The sequence below is a fragment of the Cygnus olor genome, chromosome 1, assembly GCF_009769625.2.
Source record: "Cygnus olor isolate bCygOlo1 chromosome 1, bCygOlo1.pri.v2, whole genome shotgun sequence".
NCBI classification, from domain to species: domain Eukaryota; kingdom Metazoa; phylum Chordata; class Aves; order Anseriformes; family Anatidae; genus Cygnus; species Cygnus olor.
The window spans coordinates 184,253,306-184,269,167 of record NC_049169.1 but is presented as its reverse complement, the minus strand read 5'-3'; the positions used below and the strand labels follow the sequence as shown (position 1 = coordinate 184,269,167).

At 37.4% G+C, this 15,862-nt stretch overlaps 1 protein-coding gene across 1 annotated transcript in view; it reads right to left on the bottom strand.

Annotated features, from left to right (window-relative positions):
• Window positions 1-230: 230 nt before the first annotated feature.
• Window positions 231-15,862, bottom strand: part of DCLK1 (doublecortin like kinase 1) — a 240,614-nt gene continuing 224,982 nt past the window's right edge. Inside the window, 2 exon segments of the mRNA XM_040569457.1 lie at window positions 231-3,780; window positions 13,168-13,241. Coding sequence (XP_040425391.1) covers window positions 3,723-3,780; window positions 13,168-13,241 — 132 coding nt within the window. The 3' untranslated portion in view covers window positions 231-3,722.

Below are 15,862 nucleotides of genomic sequence, written 5' to 3'. Positions count from 1 at the left end.
CCATGACTGCCATCCATCTCAGTTAACTACATATGCTTGGTGGGAGGAAGCTGGTCTTCTATACATAATACACATTAAAAACAAAACAAAAACAATGAAACAAAAACAACAAAAAAACTCATCACATTTAGCACCAATACGATGCAAAGAAGATTCGAAAGCAAAATGAAGGAAGCAGTTAGGAGAACCAGTACGTATTACAATAAAAATGACCAAGGTGTGCTATATTGTCTCTCAGTTTATCACATTAGAAATAGTCTGATTCTTTATCTTTTTTTTTTTTTTTCTTTTTTCCCAATGGTGTTTCAACTATTTTTAGGCCATGTATTCTGCCTTCACTTACCCCCAGAAATTCAGAGGTTACACAAGAAAAGGGACAGATGCTAGCAAACAAGCCTGAACCGTTACTATATCCACAAAACCATATGTATATATAGATATATATGGTTACATTTAAACTATATACGAATATATTTAAAACCAGCATGGAAACCTCTTTTAAAACAATTTAAATACTCAGACACTATTCCTTGAAGCCTAAAAAGAGGCTATCGGCAATTTGAAACTCAATCTCTCACAGACCTAAAGACAACTTAAAATAAATATTTCTATAGTTATATTCATAAAACATGAACCAAAGATCAGAAACGCATAAGACACTGGGGATGAGTAGGGATTTCAGGATCTAGGATTATTTCTACATACATTTTAAGTAGTGCAAGATGGTGTAAGATGAAGGAGCCAAACATCTTATTTTAATGATAACCCTGTATGCCAAAGCAAAGCAAAGGCGATACAAAAATCCCAGACGGGTTTTTGAATAATATTTCTCATGTGTAAGGTGAAATGTATTTTTATATTATTTTTTTCTCCTGATCTCCCTCTCTAATTAAGAAGAATGACCATTGGCCTTTGCTTTAAGCCTGCCAAATTTTCCCAGCAGTCAGGGAGCATGTGGTATTAATGGACAGCTTTTTGTTACCAAATGTATGTCTAGCATTTACATGGTTGAGCTGCATCTATTCTAAAGGGATAGCTGTAATATAATGTGGGAAGGACCATGCTGGAAAAAACACGTGCCAGATCCTAACCTACTAAAAAGTGATGTAAGTAAGTGGCAAGGGAGAATTTACCTTAGCAGAGAGTTTGGTCCCATGATAAAATGATCCCTGTCCTATCCAAGTGTTATCGAACTACAGCCATTAACATCACAATCGCAGTGGCTGTGCCCTATCGACCAAGGGACTTCTCTCTGAAGGGACTCTAGGGTTGGATGGGCATGATCAAGGATATGCCATAAATGCAGCTCTTTCCCAAACCCAAAAGTTTGAAAACTTAGGTATGGCAGTTCCTTTATCCCTTCACCTCTTGGCACCTGTGGAGTTCTCCAACAAGACACCTATTTGCTTCACTTAGGTTAAAATGTTGTTATTCGGGTTCCAACTAGAATAACTGAGCCCATGTGCTGGCACTGGGCTTCTGACCGTGGGTGTGTATTCAGAGATCAGTCTCCTAATGACTTAGGGTGAGATTTGTCTTACTAAACTCAATAACCTGAAGTTTGGTGTCTGATGTAAACTTCTACCAGTGCTTCCTTCTATACTCAAAGGAGTGGGAGCAATAGGTGAACCAAAGCATGAGTACTTCCTAAAATGTGTGCCCATGACAGGTGGGATGAATCAAACCTGGAAATGTTCATCTCCCTGTATGCCAAGGAAGGCTGGAGATCTAATTAACACTAAATGTCTCACTTCTAGTTTAACATTGGGTGAAGTTAATTGCATTCTGTATGAAATACTTGTATCACTTGTGTGAAGATTCACAAGATGAAATTCTTGTATCCAAAATCTTCAAAGCTTTTAATATACAAATTTTCATGATGTAGGCAATGAAAGATGCATTTTAAAGGATGGAGAAACAAAACAATTTCAGTGTTTTTTAAAGTACGATTCACTTGATACTTCCAACTAGAAATGAAAAAGAGCATTACACCAGATCCAACAAGCTGCAGGTACGCGTTCAGTGCCACAACTGCTTGTAGTAATAGCTCCATGTGCAAACACAACTCAGAACAGAAACTGCACTATATGCAACTTGCCCTGTTCCTCCAAACTTTATTTATACTTCCCAGCAAGATCAGCAAAGTCTGCATATCTTTTTGGGCAGCATATTGATATTTCTATTTTTAAGATATGAAAGAGAGAGGGCCAAGGAAAGAGAAAAAAGGGGAAAAGAGGTAGGAAGAAAGAGGAAACCACATTTTTATGACTCTTTAAAAACACCATGACAAAATTTTAACCTTAGAGAGGAAAACATGAAATACTGTCAATTTTATGCGAGTAATAAGATAAAGTATAAATTTAATGTTATTTTTTATTTTAGAATAGGATTTTGGAAGCTGCATTTTTCATTCCAGTGGAATTTGGAGTGAATTTATAACCATTTTTCTTTCAAACTATCACATTTGAAGCAAAAGTCTACGAAGCGTAGTATTTCTGTGGACGCCAATTTTACGATAATAGTTAAAGAAAATGCTATAATGCTATGTTGAGGTTTTAACAAACAAAAATATGTATATTCTGTGTAAATGCCCGTTTTATTAGATATTACAAATAGAACTGAGTCTTTTAGTTTATCCACTCTCAGACAAAACTTTCACTAACGCAGGTTAGGCTTTACATATATATTAAATGACTTTTGTCTTCCCCAATTTAGAAATAATCTAGCTATTTTAAGGGTAATTCTCAATTTTAATCTTTAACTCTTGCCACATCAATAACTGTGGCTATCTATGGAATAATCAGGTAATGTTGAGAGGATGTCTGTACATTTTTGAATGTGAGGCAAAGGATCCAGGAACTTCTCAGCCAGATCATTACATACCATCACATGACAGAACATATCCTCAAGCCATTTCCCAAGACACTGCATTGTCATTAGTAGTAAACGATATGGAAGCAACCTTTTGTGGCCATCATCATGTCATCTTCTGTAAACTTTGAGGCTGCCCTGAACTGAATTTCCCATTTATTCTGCACAGTATCTTCCAACAACAGTCAATTTTCTATGGACGTATAATGCAGGTTTAGAATGAGCTGCAGTGGAAGATACTGTTGGTTTCACTTTATTTTCATTTTTAAAGCTTGTAAGTGAGAGTGTATTAGATATTGTTTTGGCCAGCAACTAGCAAGGAACTTTAGGGTACCATAAAAGATATGTGTGTAAAAAAGCAAAAAAGCCAGAATAAAGCCCTAATGTGGGCTGTCAAGATTTAAGTTGACCATTTACTCAGAGGGTTAACATGTGCTAAAATTACATACTGCAGTTCCTAGCTTCACTGATGAAAACATTCACTGCTTCTATCTTGAAATAAAAAAGCAAAATAGCCTTAACCCTTTGAGGATCATGTTAGCAGCAAGTTGCAATCTAAACAGAGAACAAGTGTTTCAATCAATTAGGAAATTAGTCTTACATAGATTCCGTAAGCACCCTTTTGTGTTCCACCATCCCACCAGTTAGTGCTGGATAAATCGGATGTAATCACCCCATACAGGTCTGAAGGATTTTCAGGGTCTCAAAGGGTTAAAGCCAAGACTTTTGAGTAAAAGTGTTTTATTAAAAGGGTGAATTAGGTGAGCGAACAGTCTCGGATGAACTTGGTGAATAGTCTTCCGATTCGGAGTTGAGTTCAGGTGGAGCTTGCTGTGCCTTGTATCGTCCCCTCACATCCTGGTTGCGTCTTCGTCGGAAAACCTGCCTCTCCTTATCAAGAGCGGTGGTCTGGCAGGGGCATAAAATAAGAATAAATGAAATTAGGCTGTGTGTGAAATGCAAAGCTAATGAAAACCATGAGTTTGTATGTGGCCTGGAAATACCAGGGATAATAAATGTTCAGACCAAATTAAACCTGTTCTGATTCAGTCAGGTCTGAAAGGTTTAGCCCACAACATAGCTAAATGTTTTAAAAAGTGCATTTCCCAAACCTTAAGAGGTAAGTGTGACATCATCAAGCAGATACAGTACCATATATATGGATGCCATATGTTCTACTTCTGGATGCTATTAATTTCATACTTTAATAGATTCAGGTTTCAAGCCAAATACCAACTGACCTTCCCCCCACCCTTCTCAAAGTATAAATCTGTTTCTACAGGCAAGGCAGAGATGTACGTTTGTCTTTGATTTGACCTAATGAAGGTTGATACACACTCACCCATGTTCAAGTCAGTGCAATTGGCTAACAAAGATGGATTGTGATGAAGTTGTCAGACAAGAGAGGAAAAACAAACACTGAGGGGAGCTAGCCCAGCTCTTTGACACCTCCTCATGCCACTCAATGGATGTTCTTAGGGAGAACACTGAAGAGCTCTGATGGAGAGACCCATTTAAGCCTGACCATCCTGTCTCTTCCTGTTAACCAAGGCCTATCAAATTAAATAGTCTGCTAATTTTAATCTAGAGTCCAGATATGGATGGGCAAATCCAAAAACAGGGAAGGAGAACGTTTACTTGATGGGCTTTAATTTTTGGATCATTTTTTGCTACTGTTGAGAATGCAATTCTTAATAAGATGGCTGTAACTTGTAGCCACAACCTTTCTTCTGCTTTGTCTGGGACATTTACAAGGTGAAACTGCAACCCAGGTAAAGGGCAGTCCAAGTCTGACTTCAAACATGAGACTGGATTTCACTATTTTCCTGATTACAGGGCATTAGACTGCAGTCCCTGAAAGCACTGTAAAATTACAAATTCAACAGGATGGCCTTGATTCAGCAAGAGCACTTTGACACACAGTTAACTGCTTTCTGGAGCAGGGTTGTTTTCTTAAAATACGACCCATGATTTGTTTAGGAAAAAGCAAAAAGGAAAACGGCAGGTGACTAGTAAGATGACCCACAAAATGGAAACAAGTATCTGGTCATGGCACCGCAGGCAAAGGTAATTGAGAACTGAATAGGTGTAACTGTTAAGGCTTTTAAAGTTTTTTTTTTGTTGTTTTTGTTTTTGTTTTCCATAGTATGAAAATCTCCATCTAAAAAAATGCAGCCAAAGGTTATTCTGCTTCAAAGGATTTATTGTTTTCTCTTGAGATATACATGACTGATTTCTCTAGAAAATGTACCAGTTATAGTGTGAGCCTCATAGGAGAGCAGAGATGCATTTATAGCCAACATATTTTTGAGAACAAAATGAAAACTAAATCCATCATACCAGTGCAGAATAGCATTATAGCAATCCATGCTCTAAAATAATGCAATCAGCATTCAATAATGATGTAACAGAGACATAAAGATGGACAAGAGTACAGAGCTACTATAGCAAATGGATTTAGTTAGGCTAAGTTGCTGAACTATTATTTCTGCGTCCAGAACCTACAGAGCACTACTTTAAGGGGGTAAAATAATTAACTTTGATAAGTTCATCCCTGTATTTTAAATAATTGCTACAAAATCCAACACTTATCATCTGCTGAGAGTTTCTTTGTTTACTGTTAATCTTTCGGTTAAGAGTTCTCATTAGTATTTTCAATGCCTTCAATGTTTCTCAGCCTTGAACCAATTCAGTTTTTGATTATTTTTTAATGTGAAACAGAAGAATACCTAGATCTTTTACACACAGTGAATATACTGCATACAGTATGTAATTCTGTGTGAAAATTGAAAAGAATGGCATACATTACCATTCTATAAAATACAGATTTCCATTTAAAAGTTTTTTTATGCTTACAGGAAATAAGCATTTATTTAAAGTTTAAACCACATCACATCATCCTGTGGTAATAGATACTCTCCTCTGAGAAGGTTAAACATTTCTGGCCGAATAAGTAAAAATGCTTGTATTAAATTCAGAATTTATTTTAAAAGCCTGGTACATGAGAATGGTAAACGTATATGCAAAAAACAGAAAGTATTTAAAATTAAACAAATTACACAGAAGTGAATACTCTCGAATAAAAGATTCTTTTTAAAGTTTAGCCTAGAGTTTTTTTATTATTTGTTTTTAAGGACAAAATTGTGAAACTGCAAAACTAGTTAGACAATTAAATATCATGACATCATTTTAAAGATATCTTTAAAAATAAAACCCAAGATACTGCATTTCTACTATTGTTAGGGAAGCTTTGGGGGCTATTTGTTTAAATATATGTAAAGGCACTTCTTGCCTCAATAACCAAAAATGTTAGAGAAGCAAAAAACTCTGATGGTTCTACTTAGTCAGGCACCTTATGCTATAGTTTATAGGACCAAGTATTTTCAGTTTCTTAATCCTTCAGAAACTTCCTGAGATATTTTTGAGACTATTTTTCTTTACATTTTTACCTAAAGTCTCCCTTGAATTTGATCTGATTGGCTTTTATCTATAAAGCCATGGCAGACTTGGTGGCACAATGTGCTTACTCTCCTGTGCTGAGAAATTCAGAGCCTTTCTCACCCAACAAAGTTAACAAAAATGTGTGAGTCAAAGAAGGGAATACTGATCTAATGAAATCAAAAATACATGGATCGTATTCTAACATCAGAACCACAAAATTAGTCGGTTCTGGACACACACGGAGCACTCACAATTCCTACTGGACTTGCAAGATTTGGTTTATTCCACCCAATGTTACAGTGACATTTTGCATTTCCAGTGTCTATCATACTGCCATTCAGTATTGCCATTCTGCATTCTGCACAGATGTTATTTTTCCTTTAATGAGGCCAGTTACTTTTTACCTCCAAAGAATTTCAAAAAATGATAGATTAATGCTTTGCAATGCAGGGGAGGTGGCAATATACTTCAGAGTATTGACTGCATGTGTTTTATAAGTTGTCTCACCTACTGTACCCTCTTGTGCATGTGGGCATATTACAAAATCGCCATTTTCATTATTATTGCTATTTTTGTAACAAAGTCCTCTTATATGTATTGCCTTGGCTTAATAGATTTATTATTTCATCATTCAGCTGGGTGGTTGGCCAGCGTATGAACTGGTCCATTATGGATTTTCAGGGTATTTCTACTTTAAGCTACTCCCTCAATAAATAATAAGAGGATCTGAAGTGCACTTATGCTTCACAGGGCTGCAAAGCCCAGATTTTCATTATCACATTTTGACATTTTTTTCCCAGCTTGAGGTGAGAGAGAGAGAACTTAGAGCACTATATGATAATAATGGCAAGTAAAATGTAACTATAGTGTTCTTATTTAAGCTATGTGGCTGTCCTCTTACAATCCATATGAGGAAATGTAGAGCTTCTTATCCAGTAGCAGATAAGTGAATTGCCTTTAATAGTTTGGTGCTGATGGGTCTGAAGCACTTCATTAAGCACTAATGTATTTTGCATCAACATTTAGTAATCCTGACACCCAGTACCAAATGGTTAACAAGCCTTTTTTTTTTTTTTTTTGGAAATACATTTCATTTGAAGTAATATAGAATTATTTTAAAATTATTGTTTCTGTCATCTATATAGTAAGGTGCAGCTAGCATTTTTTCAGGATTTTACCATAGGGAGCATCTTTTTCCTGATCTCTAATTCATGATGTTGCAGGACTCCTGATCCATACAAATTCTTTTACTCTTGGAAGATGTGGAAGTCTGTGCTTATGAACATTCAAAAACTATAGCTACTTTGATATATATGTAGTATTTGCAGAAAGAAGCACCTTATTTTAGCTGTGGGGTGATATTTTCTGTCAGGTCAGTAATTATTAGATTGAAGTAACAGCATTTTATGATGCAAGCAGTGACTGTTTTTCTTTTCACTTGTCTTAATTTACTGCTGGCTACCAAATATAGATATATATTCATTTCATTAATAAAAGAACATTATTGTTGCATTTTGCCTCTTAGCCCATCCATTATTCATATCAGCTAGGAGACTGAACTGGGGATGCAGCTGTTCATGCATTAATCTAAGAACCCTTCCCTTCACTTGTTTTCGTTCTGCAGGAACATATTTGCAATTTGCCTGTAATTTTTGTGATGCTTTGTTAGTGTGTGGAATTAAATAGACATATGCATTGAAACATCGGTCTTTATCTTCCCATGCATTCTTTTATATACAAATATGTGCATAGATGTATTTAAATGCTCACTCCGACATAATTTTATCCTATTTCCTTAAGCTTCTGGCTAGTGACCTTGATACACTGAGATATGTAACAGCAGATTCCCCGTCCGTAAAAACGACCATTAAGCAATAGCAGCAGCTTTACAATGCAAGGGCATGAGGCCCCGCCAGGCACCCTTTCAGTCTGTCCTTTTTATATTGTTTTCCATTGGCTTCTCAGGTTATATATATATGTGTGTATATATATATATATATAGGTATGATTGATTCATGATTCCAGACACTTCTTGGAGAGTGCTTCAAAGTTAGCAATGCACCTCAGTCCAGGAGTGAAAGACATTTATTTTTAGCTCCTCAGGCACAAGCTATAACTAAGTCAAGTTACATGGTGATTTGGAGATGTGCAAATGACCACATCGAGGGGACAAATCCATCAACTGGATTTGAACCTAGACCTCCAAATGCAAAAGGCCAGTGCTTTAGTGCACCATGTAACTTTGGGCATGGAATTTTGATAACACGAAAGTAAAAAAGGAAGAAAACCAAATCAATTTGATGTATGCTTCATACAGTATTGGTGAGTGAATACAAAGATATAACTGCTGAATTCATATTGCCATATTTAAGCCAGTGTTTACTCTTTGACATCCCCCCTTTCTGGAGACACAGTTCCTCAGCTGGTTTCAATTACATGTGGAAGAGTCTTAGTGCCAAGTTGTTTGCATGGGTGAATTTTATTTATAGTTTGTGAATCAGTTGTGGTTTTCTTAGTCAAAGAGCAGGAGAAGAGATTTTAAATGAGTTTAGATGTTTGTCTGTTTTCACCAGTATTAAGTTTACAGAGGTTTTTACTGCATTAAAAATGGCACTTTACAGATAGCAAGCCCAATTCCCAACCACTTTGCCCACTGTCAAGACGTTTGCCTTTAACTTTTGACTTGAAAGTGTACTGTATCCACTTGGGACAGGTGTAAGTAACTTGACAGATGCAAAGTACTGGGAATTAGGTACCAAACACAAACTGGAATGAGGGATTTTCAAACGAGCTATTCAGATACTTTTTTAAACTGGGACATAGAGAACTGTACTTTAAAAATCCAGTATTTTATGAATTCATTATCAACAGGATTGATGATTTCATTACACATACATGTAACACATATGTGTAACTGGTGTCCTTGCTATTGTCATTATTTAGCTAATTAATGACTTTCCCATACATTTCCTGGGTTTTATTTTGCTCCTTTAGTTTTTACATAGTGTTTGTAGATATATCAAAAATAATATACACTAACATTTTATACTAATATTAGATATACTAACATTTTATACTGCTACTTTATATTAGATACACCCACTCTGGTGTTCCCTTGATATTCTGAAGCAGCCCAAATAGGCATGCTAATGGCCATGTTGGCAGTAGCAGATTAAAAACGTGTTAAGATTCAGACATAAACCAGAACCAATACGGAAATTTAGGCAGTGTCAAAGAAAACGCTGGCAAGTTATGCAAAATATTGTCTTCAAAATGTGCTGCCACTAGCAAGAGCTGGTAATGCAGCTGAAGAAAGCTAAGTTCTGGACATTGCAACATTTGGGGCTAAAGGGAAATAAGGCTTGCAATACTTTCACTCTTAATATTCTGGTTTAGTTAGAAAAAGACCAAAAAAACTTGAGCCACAAAAATGTTAAAAGCCTCAGTTAAGAAGATTATAAAGAAAAGTTCCTCATAAGAAAGTAAATCTAGACATTTCTGAAGGACAATGGGGTGCCATCCTATCCATTTGGATTTTTTGTGGTCACTTTTTGTGGTCATTTTGCGCTAAGTTCCAGCAGAAAGAAAAATTGTAGAAGATTGATGTCTTGCTTTTGACACTTTTAGAAACTGAGCTATTAGCAAACGGGCTGACTTTTGAGAAAAAAAAGAAAAAAAAATCCCAAACATAATACCCCTCCTCAGAGATGAGAAATGGGTGATCTCTGCTGTCTTAGACTTGAGTTGACATTGGTAATTTGGGGTGAATGAACATGGGAATGCACCATAGGCATTACCCACCTACCCCCAAGCTGCCTTTCCTGGCTATCAAGAATAGCCTCAACCAAAGCTATCATCTTTGGATCTAAATTATTTTAGTGATTTGGCCCCTGTATTTTTTGTTTGTTTGTTTGTTTGCTCCTTATATTGGAGGAATATTGAAAGGTTTTACATGCGTTGTATCTTATACTGGCTACAAGAACTCTTACTGGGCATAAGGTTTGTTGCATTTTAGTACCTCGAAAAAGCCCTGTCACTTAAAACACTTGCACATATTATCTTCCTGACAAGGAATAAAACAGGATGCAAAATGAGCAGTTGGAAAATTAGGATTTAGAGGCACTTTGAATAGGAAAGTTTTTTAAGTAGAGAAAGGAAAAGGTTTTCTGGTTGATTGAAGGAGGAAATAGTGCTATTTAAAAAGATATTTTAGAAGACTGCTAGAAACTAGGGATGAAAATGATCAAAGGAGTGGAGAAGAAATGAATAGTTTAACACTAACAAAGGGAGCATTACATTTTCCTTGGGACCTGCTTTCATTTTTCGCTGTACTTGTGAATTCAGGTTAATTTTCATGGGCCTGTGACAAATTAACTGTTTTATAGATCGAAATTGATGAACCTTTCATATGCTTTGCATTTGCGCTCGCAGTTACCAGTAAAAGTAAACAATTGCTAAATCGAAAATGGTTTTATTTATACTAAAATGCTGGTCACTACAGCAGTTGCTTGTTTCTTGGAGATGAAAGAGGAACAAATACAGACCAGGGCTTGTTCTAAGCTACCCCTGTTATAGCATTTCCTAATTACGCCTATGAGCCCTGCTCTCCCAATTTGCCTTTGCACACTAGGTGCACTGTTTAGAAAGCGCTAATTATAAACATTGTTGTTACTGCCCCCAGCTGGAAAACAGAGCAGTTTATATATGAATAAGGGAGATTATCGCCCATCTGCTCCAGCCCATTATTCAGGGATGTGTCATTTTGTATGCTGATGGCAGCCATTACTAGTGCTTTAGTCAAATGGCCTTTTTTATTATTATTTTTTATAGAGTTTATTTATTTACCAAGTTGCAGGATTGGAGTCTTTCCCCCTACCTCTCCAAAATGCATATGGTTTGTTTCAAAATCTGGGCTGTGCAGTTAAACTGAGTCAAGGCCAATCTGAGACAGGACTCTCCTCTAGCACAGGCTCCTCTTTCTGGTTGTCTGCTCTCCCTGAAGCTGGATTTTCTAAAAAATCCAATACTCCATATAACAAATGGAAAGACAGATTTCATATGTATTTATTTTGGGGGGATGGGTGAGGGAGGAGCTAAATAAAAAGTAGTAAAGCAGAAAAGGAGTGTAAACTGATCATGGGTAGCAATTAAACTCTGGGAAGATAAATCAGTGATGAAGCTCTTGTGAGCTTTCCTCTGTTTTACAGAGAAGGCATTACATTTGCAACTATTTGACAAAGTCCTGCCTGACACAAAATGCCACCTTTCCTTAGGAAGTGGAAAAGATAAATGCTTCTAATACTATCACACTTGGCTGAAGCTGGGCACTCAGGACCCATTCTCCCCTTCTTCAAGAGCAAAACCAAAAAGCACAGCTGCTGTGTTGCTGTCTCCTCACTTAGCTATGTTACAGGACGGGAGCCTGCAAAGAATGATGCCAAGGGACCAAACAGACAAAGCATGTTTTCCTATTTTATTTTTTTTTTGCAGGTTGCAGAAGGTTATAGCCATGAAGACAAGTGCAATAGGCTCGAATTACAGGTACTGCTACACATTCAAACACTTGGAGTGGAAGAGTTGCTCAATTCCTGCCAGCCAGTGTTTAAATGATGGATGGGAACTACATTTCTACTTCTTGGCTGAGAAGTAGGATTTTTTTTTTCCTTCCCCAGAACATCCATATCACAATCTACTTAATCCTCAGTGTGCGCTCAGGGAACCGCTAGGTTTTATGGAAACTGTGCTGCAGCCCGATCCATGCACTCAGTGAAATGATCCAGGGGTGGAATTTTGCTTCACTGGAACACTTGCAGTGATCAGCTCTGCTGTTTCGCCAATGTGGTTAATTTGCTGATTTTTTCCGAATACCTCACAGACGAGTTTTTAAAGGCTTCAATCATTATACTGTTAGAAAACTCAGCTTTCGCAAGAAACTTATAAAAATCTACTTAGCTATCAAAGCCCAGGTTTTGTGAGTAATAATGAGAAAAAAAGCCAGCAAATAACCACTTGATGGAAACTGCAGGGCCCTTGATTGATTAAGGAGGTGTGTGGGCCTCGTGTGGGCTATCAGAACAGGATCCCTCCTTGTCCCCGCTCCAGAATAACCCCCTCCAGCCCAGAGCCCCATTTTATCATACAGCCGGCTAACGACAACCCTGGCACAGTCACACAATGAAGAAAAAATATATTAAAAAGACTCATGCAATATTAAAAAAAAAAATCAAAGAAAAAGAAATAGGTATCAGAAGGGTTTTAAACACAAAATAGAAAGAATGCATCGTTAGAAACACAAGCTTACCAGCACATACAATGCATTGTATTTCATTGAACTTGGGAGAGTTTCTACGTACTGTGTTCTGCAAATGCATTGTTCCATCTAAGGTAAGGATTGTGTTCAGTGGGTTTAAAACGACAGTATATAGCTCCACATCTCACATGGAAAAAAAAGAGGAAAATGTATATGCTGAGAGCCTGTTGCTGCTCCGTGCATTTAGAGGCAGGAGCAGGCAGGAAGCAGATGCCTTAAAAAGCAACGGGGGGGGGGGGGCACATCCCAGCATATCTGGAAGGGTTTCTATATACACTGTCCTTTTAACTAGAAGGGGAACTGAGACTGAGCATGTGCGATGGAGAGAAAGCTGGCGATGTGGGTGTGAGGGATGGGTGAAGAGAGGGAATGGGGAGGGGGTGTGTGTGGCATCTCAACCGAGATTCAAACGAAACCGATAAAAGCAGCGTATGGACCGGAGAACAAATCAAAAAGCATGTTTATCCACCGAAGGAACTGGTTAATGGAGACTGCCAGCACGTTGCCATGGAAACACTGACTGTTGGCGCTGCACCATCTCATACCTTATCCAATACATTCCTGGTTGTTGGTAGTAGTCCAAAGACCCTGATCTCTTGATGGTAAACCCGTGGTCCAGCTGAGCAGAGAGAAACGGGGCAACTCAGTGGATCGACATTAGGCTAAAGAATTAAGACTCCAGAGCAAGCCGTTCCTTATTTAAGTGCAATATTTACTGTTTTCACTTTCAGAAGGCACTTATCTAGCATCCTAAAGCTATGTACCGGAGACGAGAAAGAAAAAGAAAAAAAAAAAAGTAAAGAAACAAAAGGAAAAGATACTAACTTTAGAGTCTGTCTTCCTAAATTAGAAGCCAATTTATTCAAGCTAAAATGGAGTTTGCGAAATAGGTTACTTAATGCATAACGCATTCATTTAAAAGTCTGACAAATATCTTGTTACCTCCAACGACAGTAGTGCCCTTTTAAGTTGCACATACCAGTAACGGAAAATTATCTTTTGCAATTAAACTGAGAGGTTTAATAATTTCTAAAAAATGCAGTGCAACCATCACAAGGAGCAGGCTAGACAGACTACACAAGGCTTAAATTAGACTGCTTCATAATCATGGAATGTGTAAAGATGAAAAGAATCAGGTTTTGATACCCCATCAATCATGGTAATTCATTTCTAAAAATGCGTTAACCTTGGAGAGGACTACTCAGAGCCATGAATAACATTGTTTATCATTTCAGCTTACACCTCATGCTCAAAAAGATAACAGTACAAAGCTATCAGGTTTAAAATTGCACCAATTAAAGTCAAAATGGAAATGAACTTAACATTGTGTCCAGTAAAGTGTGCTCGAGGTATTATTTAAGGAATATAGATCTTCGAAGTTTAGTTTATCGTTAGCAGAATAATGTGCATAGGAACAAAGAAAACAGGCTGTTTTCTCTAACCCTCCTGTGCTGCACTAGCAAACGGTTGAGACATCATTAGCTGAGTTAAATAGGATTTTAGGGGAAAATATCTTGAGGGAGACACTCTGCCCACTTTAAAATTGGAAGTTGTGATGCTTTTCACATTTTGCCCTATGAGGAGAAAAGGCCATTTTGTGCTTCAGTAAGAGCGTGGCATGTACTTCCAACACGGGGAACAGTTTCTAATTCTGAATTCAGGAAAATGGTTCAACACACTTCTGGTTATGAACTACTTAAAGGGTAGCTACGAGCTAACTGCAAATTTAGTTTTTTCTTTATGACTATATTGCAAGTGTGGAATTTGATAGTTTATTCCTTTTTTGTTAACACAATGCCTGTTTCATCTTATTTAGAATAATTTACAGGACGTTTCCTGTTTAAAACATGAGAACCTTGTACCTATAGTTCATTTTCTGTTGCCTTAACTACACTGGTCTGCTATTGCCATCTACTGGCTATCTACTATACGGCATATAAACACACAAAAGGGATGTTTTCTTAAAACGCAGATCAAAAAGATCGCTCTAAAATCGGATAGCAAAAAGGTAAGATATCTAAAATCGGGGGACTTAGCTTTCTAATAAGAGTTCAAACAATGTAGCCGGTGTGGAAATAATTCCACAAAAAAAAAAAAAAAAAAAAAAAAAGAAAAAAACAGATGATACACACTGAGCCCAGAACAACACAAACAATGGATAGGAAGTGACATCTGAGTCACGGGTTCATCTTTAAGCCAAGCAAAACTAACAGACTGAACTTGGCTTCTCTTCCACACCACCCAAGAAATCCCCCTTTTAAAAATGCCACTTGCAAAACATCATTTGGTTTTATACTCAGCGGAAGGCAAGGCAATGACCCATCCGCTGCCCTCCCCTTGACTGGCTGCAGGCAGCAGCCCCAGTTTGGCATCCCCAGCTGACATTGGCCCCTGCAAGAGGCAGAAAGCTGCATCAACTTCCAGCACAGCTTTTTTCCTTTTCTGTCCTACTCCATTCCTGTGAGTCTCCAGCTGGAATTTACTCTCATTGCCAAGACAGAGTCCTCAAACAACCTTAGCATTATATTATCGTTAGTCTTTTCCTCTGTCTTAACAATGGCAAAAATACAAGCACATAAGTGACAACATATAGGCAAAGCTTTAACATTTCAGACGAGAACACAAACTGAACGATGCTCAGTTAATATACAGAATTATGGTACACCTCTGGATTGTGAAAGTATTCTTAAAAAAAAGAAAAAAAAGAAAAAAAAAGATTTTGGCTCTTGGCATTAAGACACTGCCACTAAAACCCAAAGTGTACAGCCACAGTGTATTGTTTAGTGGCCAAAGAAAACATGAAATTACATCCTTGAAGAACTGAACGAAAAATTCCAGTCCCAAATTTTGAAACAGACTACTTAGTAAAGGTCTGTTTTTGTGATTTTACTGCAGTGTCTTTATAAACACCATCACAAATGTACAAAATAAGCTGTATGAGAAACCTGACCCTGCAAATCTTTTGGCACGTACTTAACAGTAACATGGCCATTCTGACACAGACCGATGGGGACCTAGCCTGGCAGCCTGTCTTCTGCAGTGACCAGTAGTTAATGCTTATGACAAGAGTTTAAGAATAGGGCAAGTATAGTGATCTTTCTCCTACATACTCTCCCGTCAGCAAGCAGTGGTTTTTAGGGACTTGTTAATTCTATTGCTGTTTTAGAAGCTGGCTCTCCAATTAAAATTTTGCTGGCAAAGCTATGTTGGTTTAAGGGATTTTTTTCCCAACTGACATAG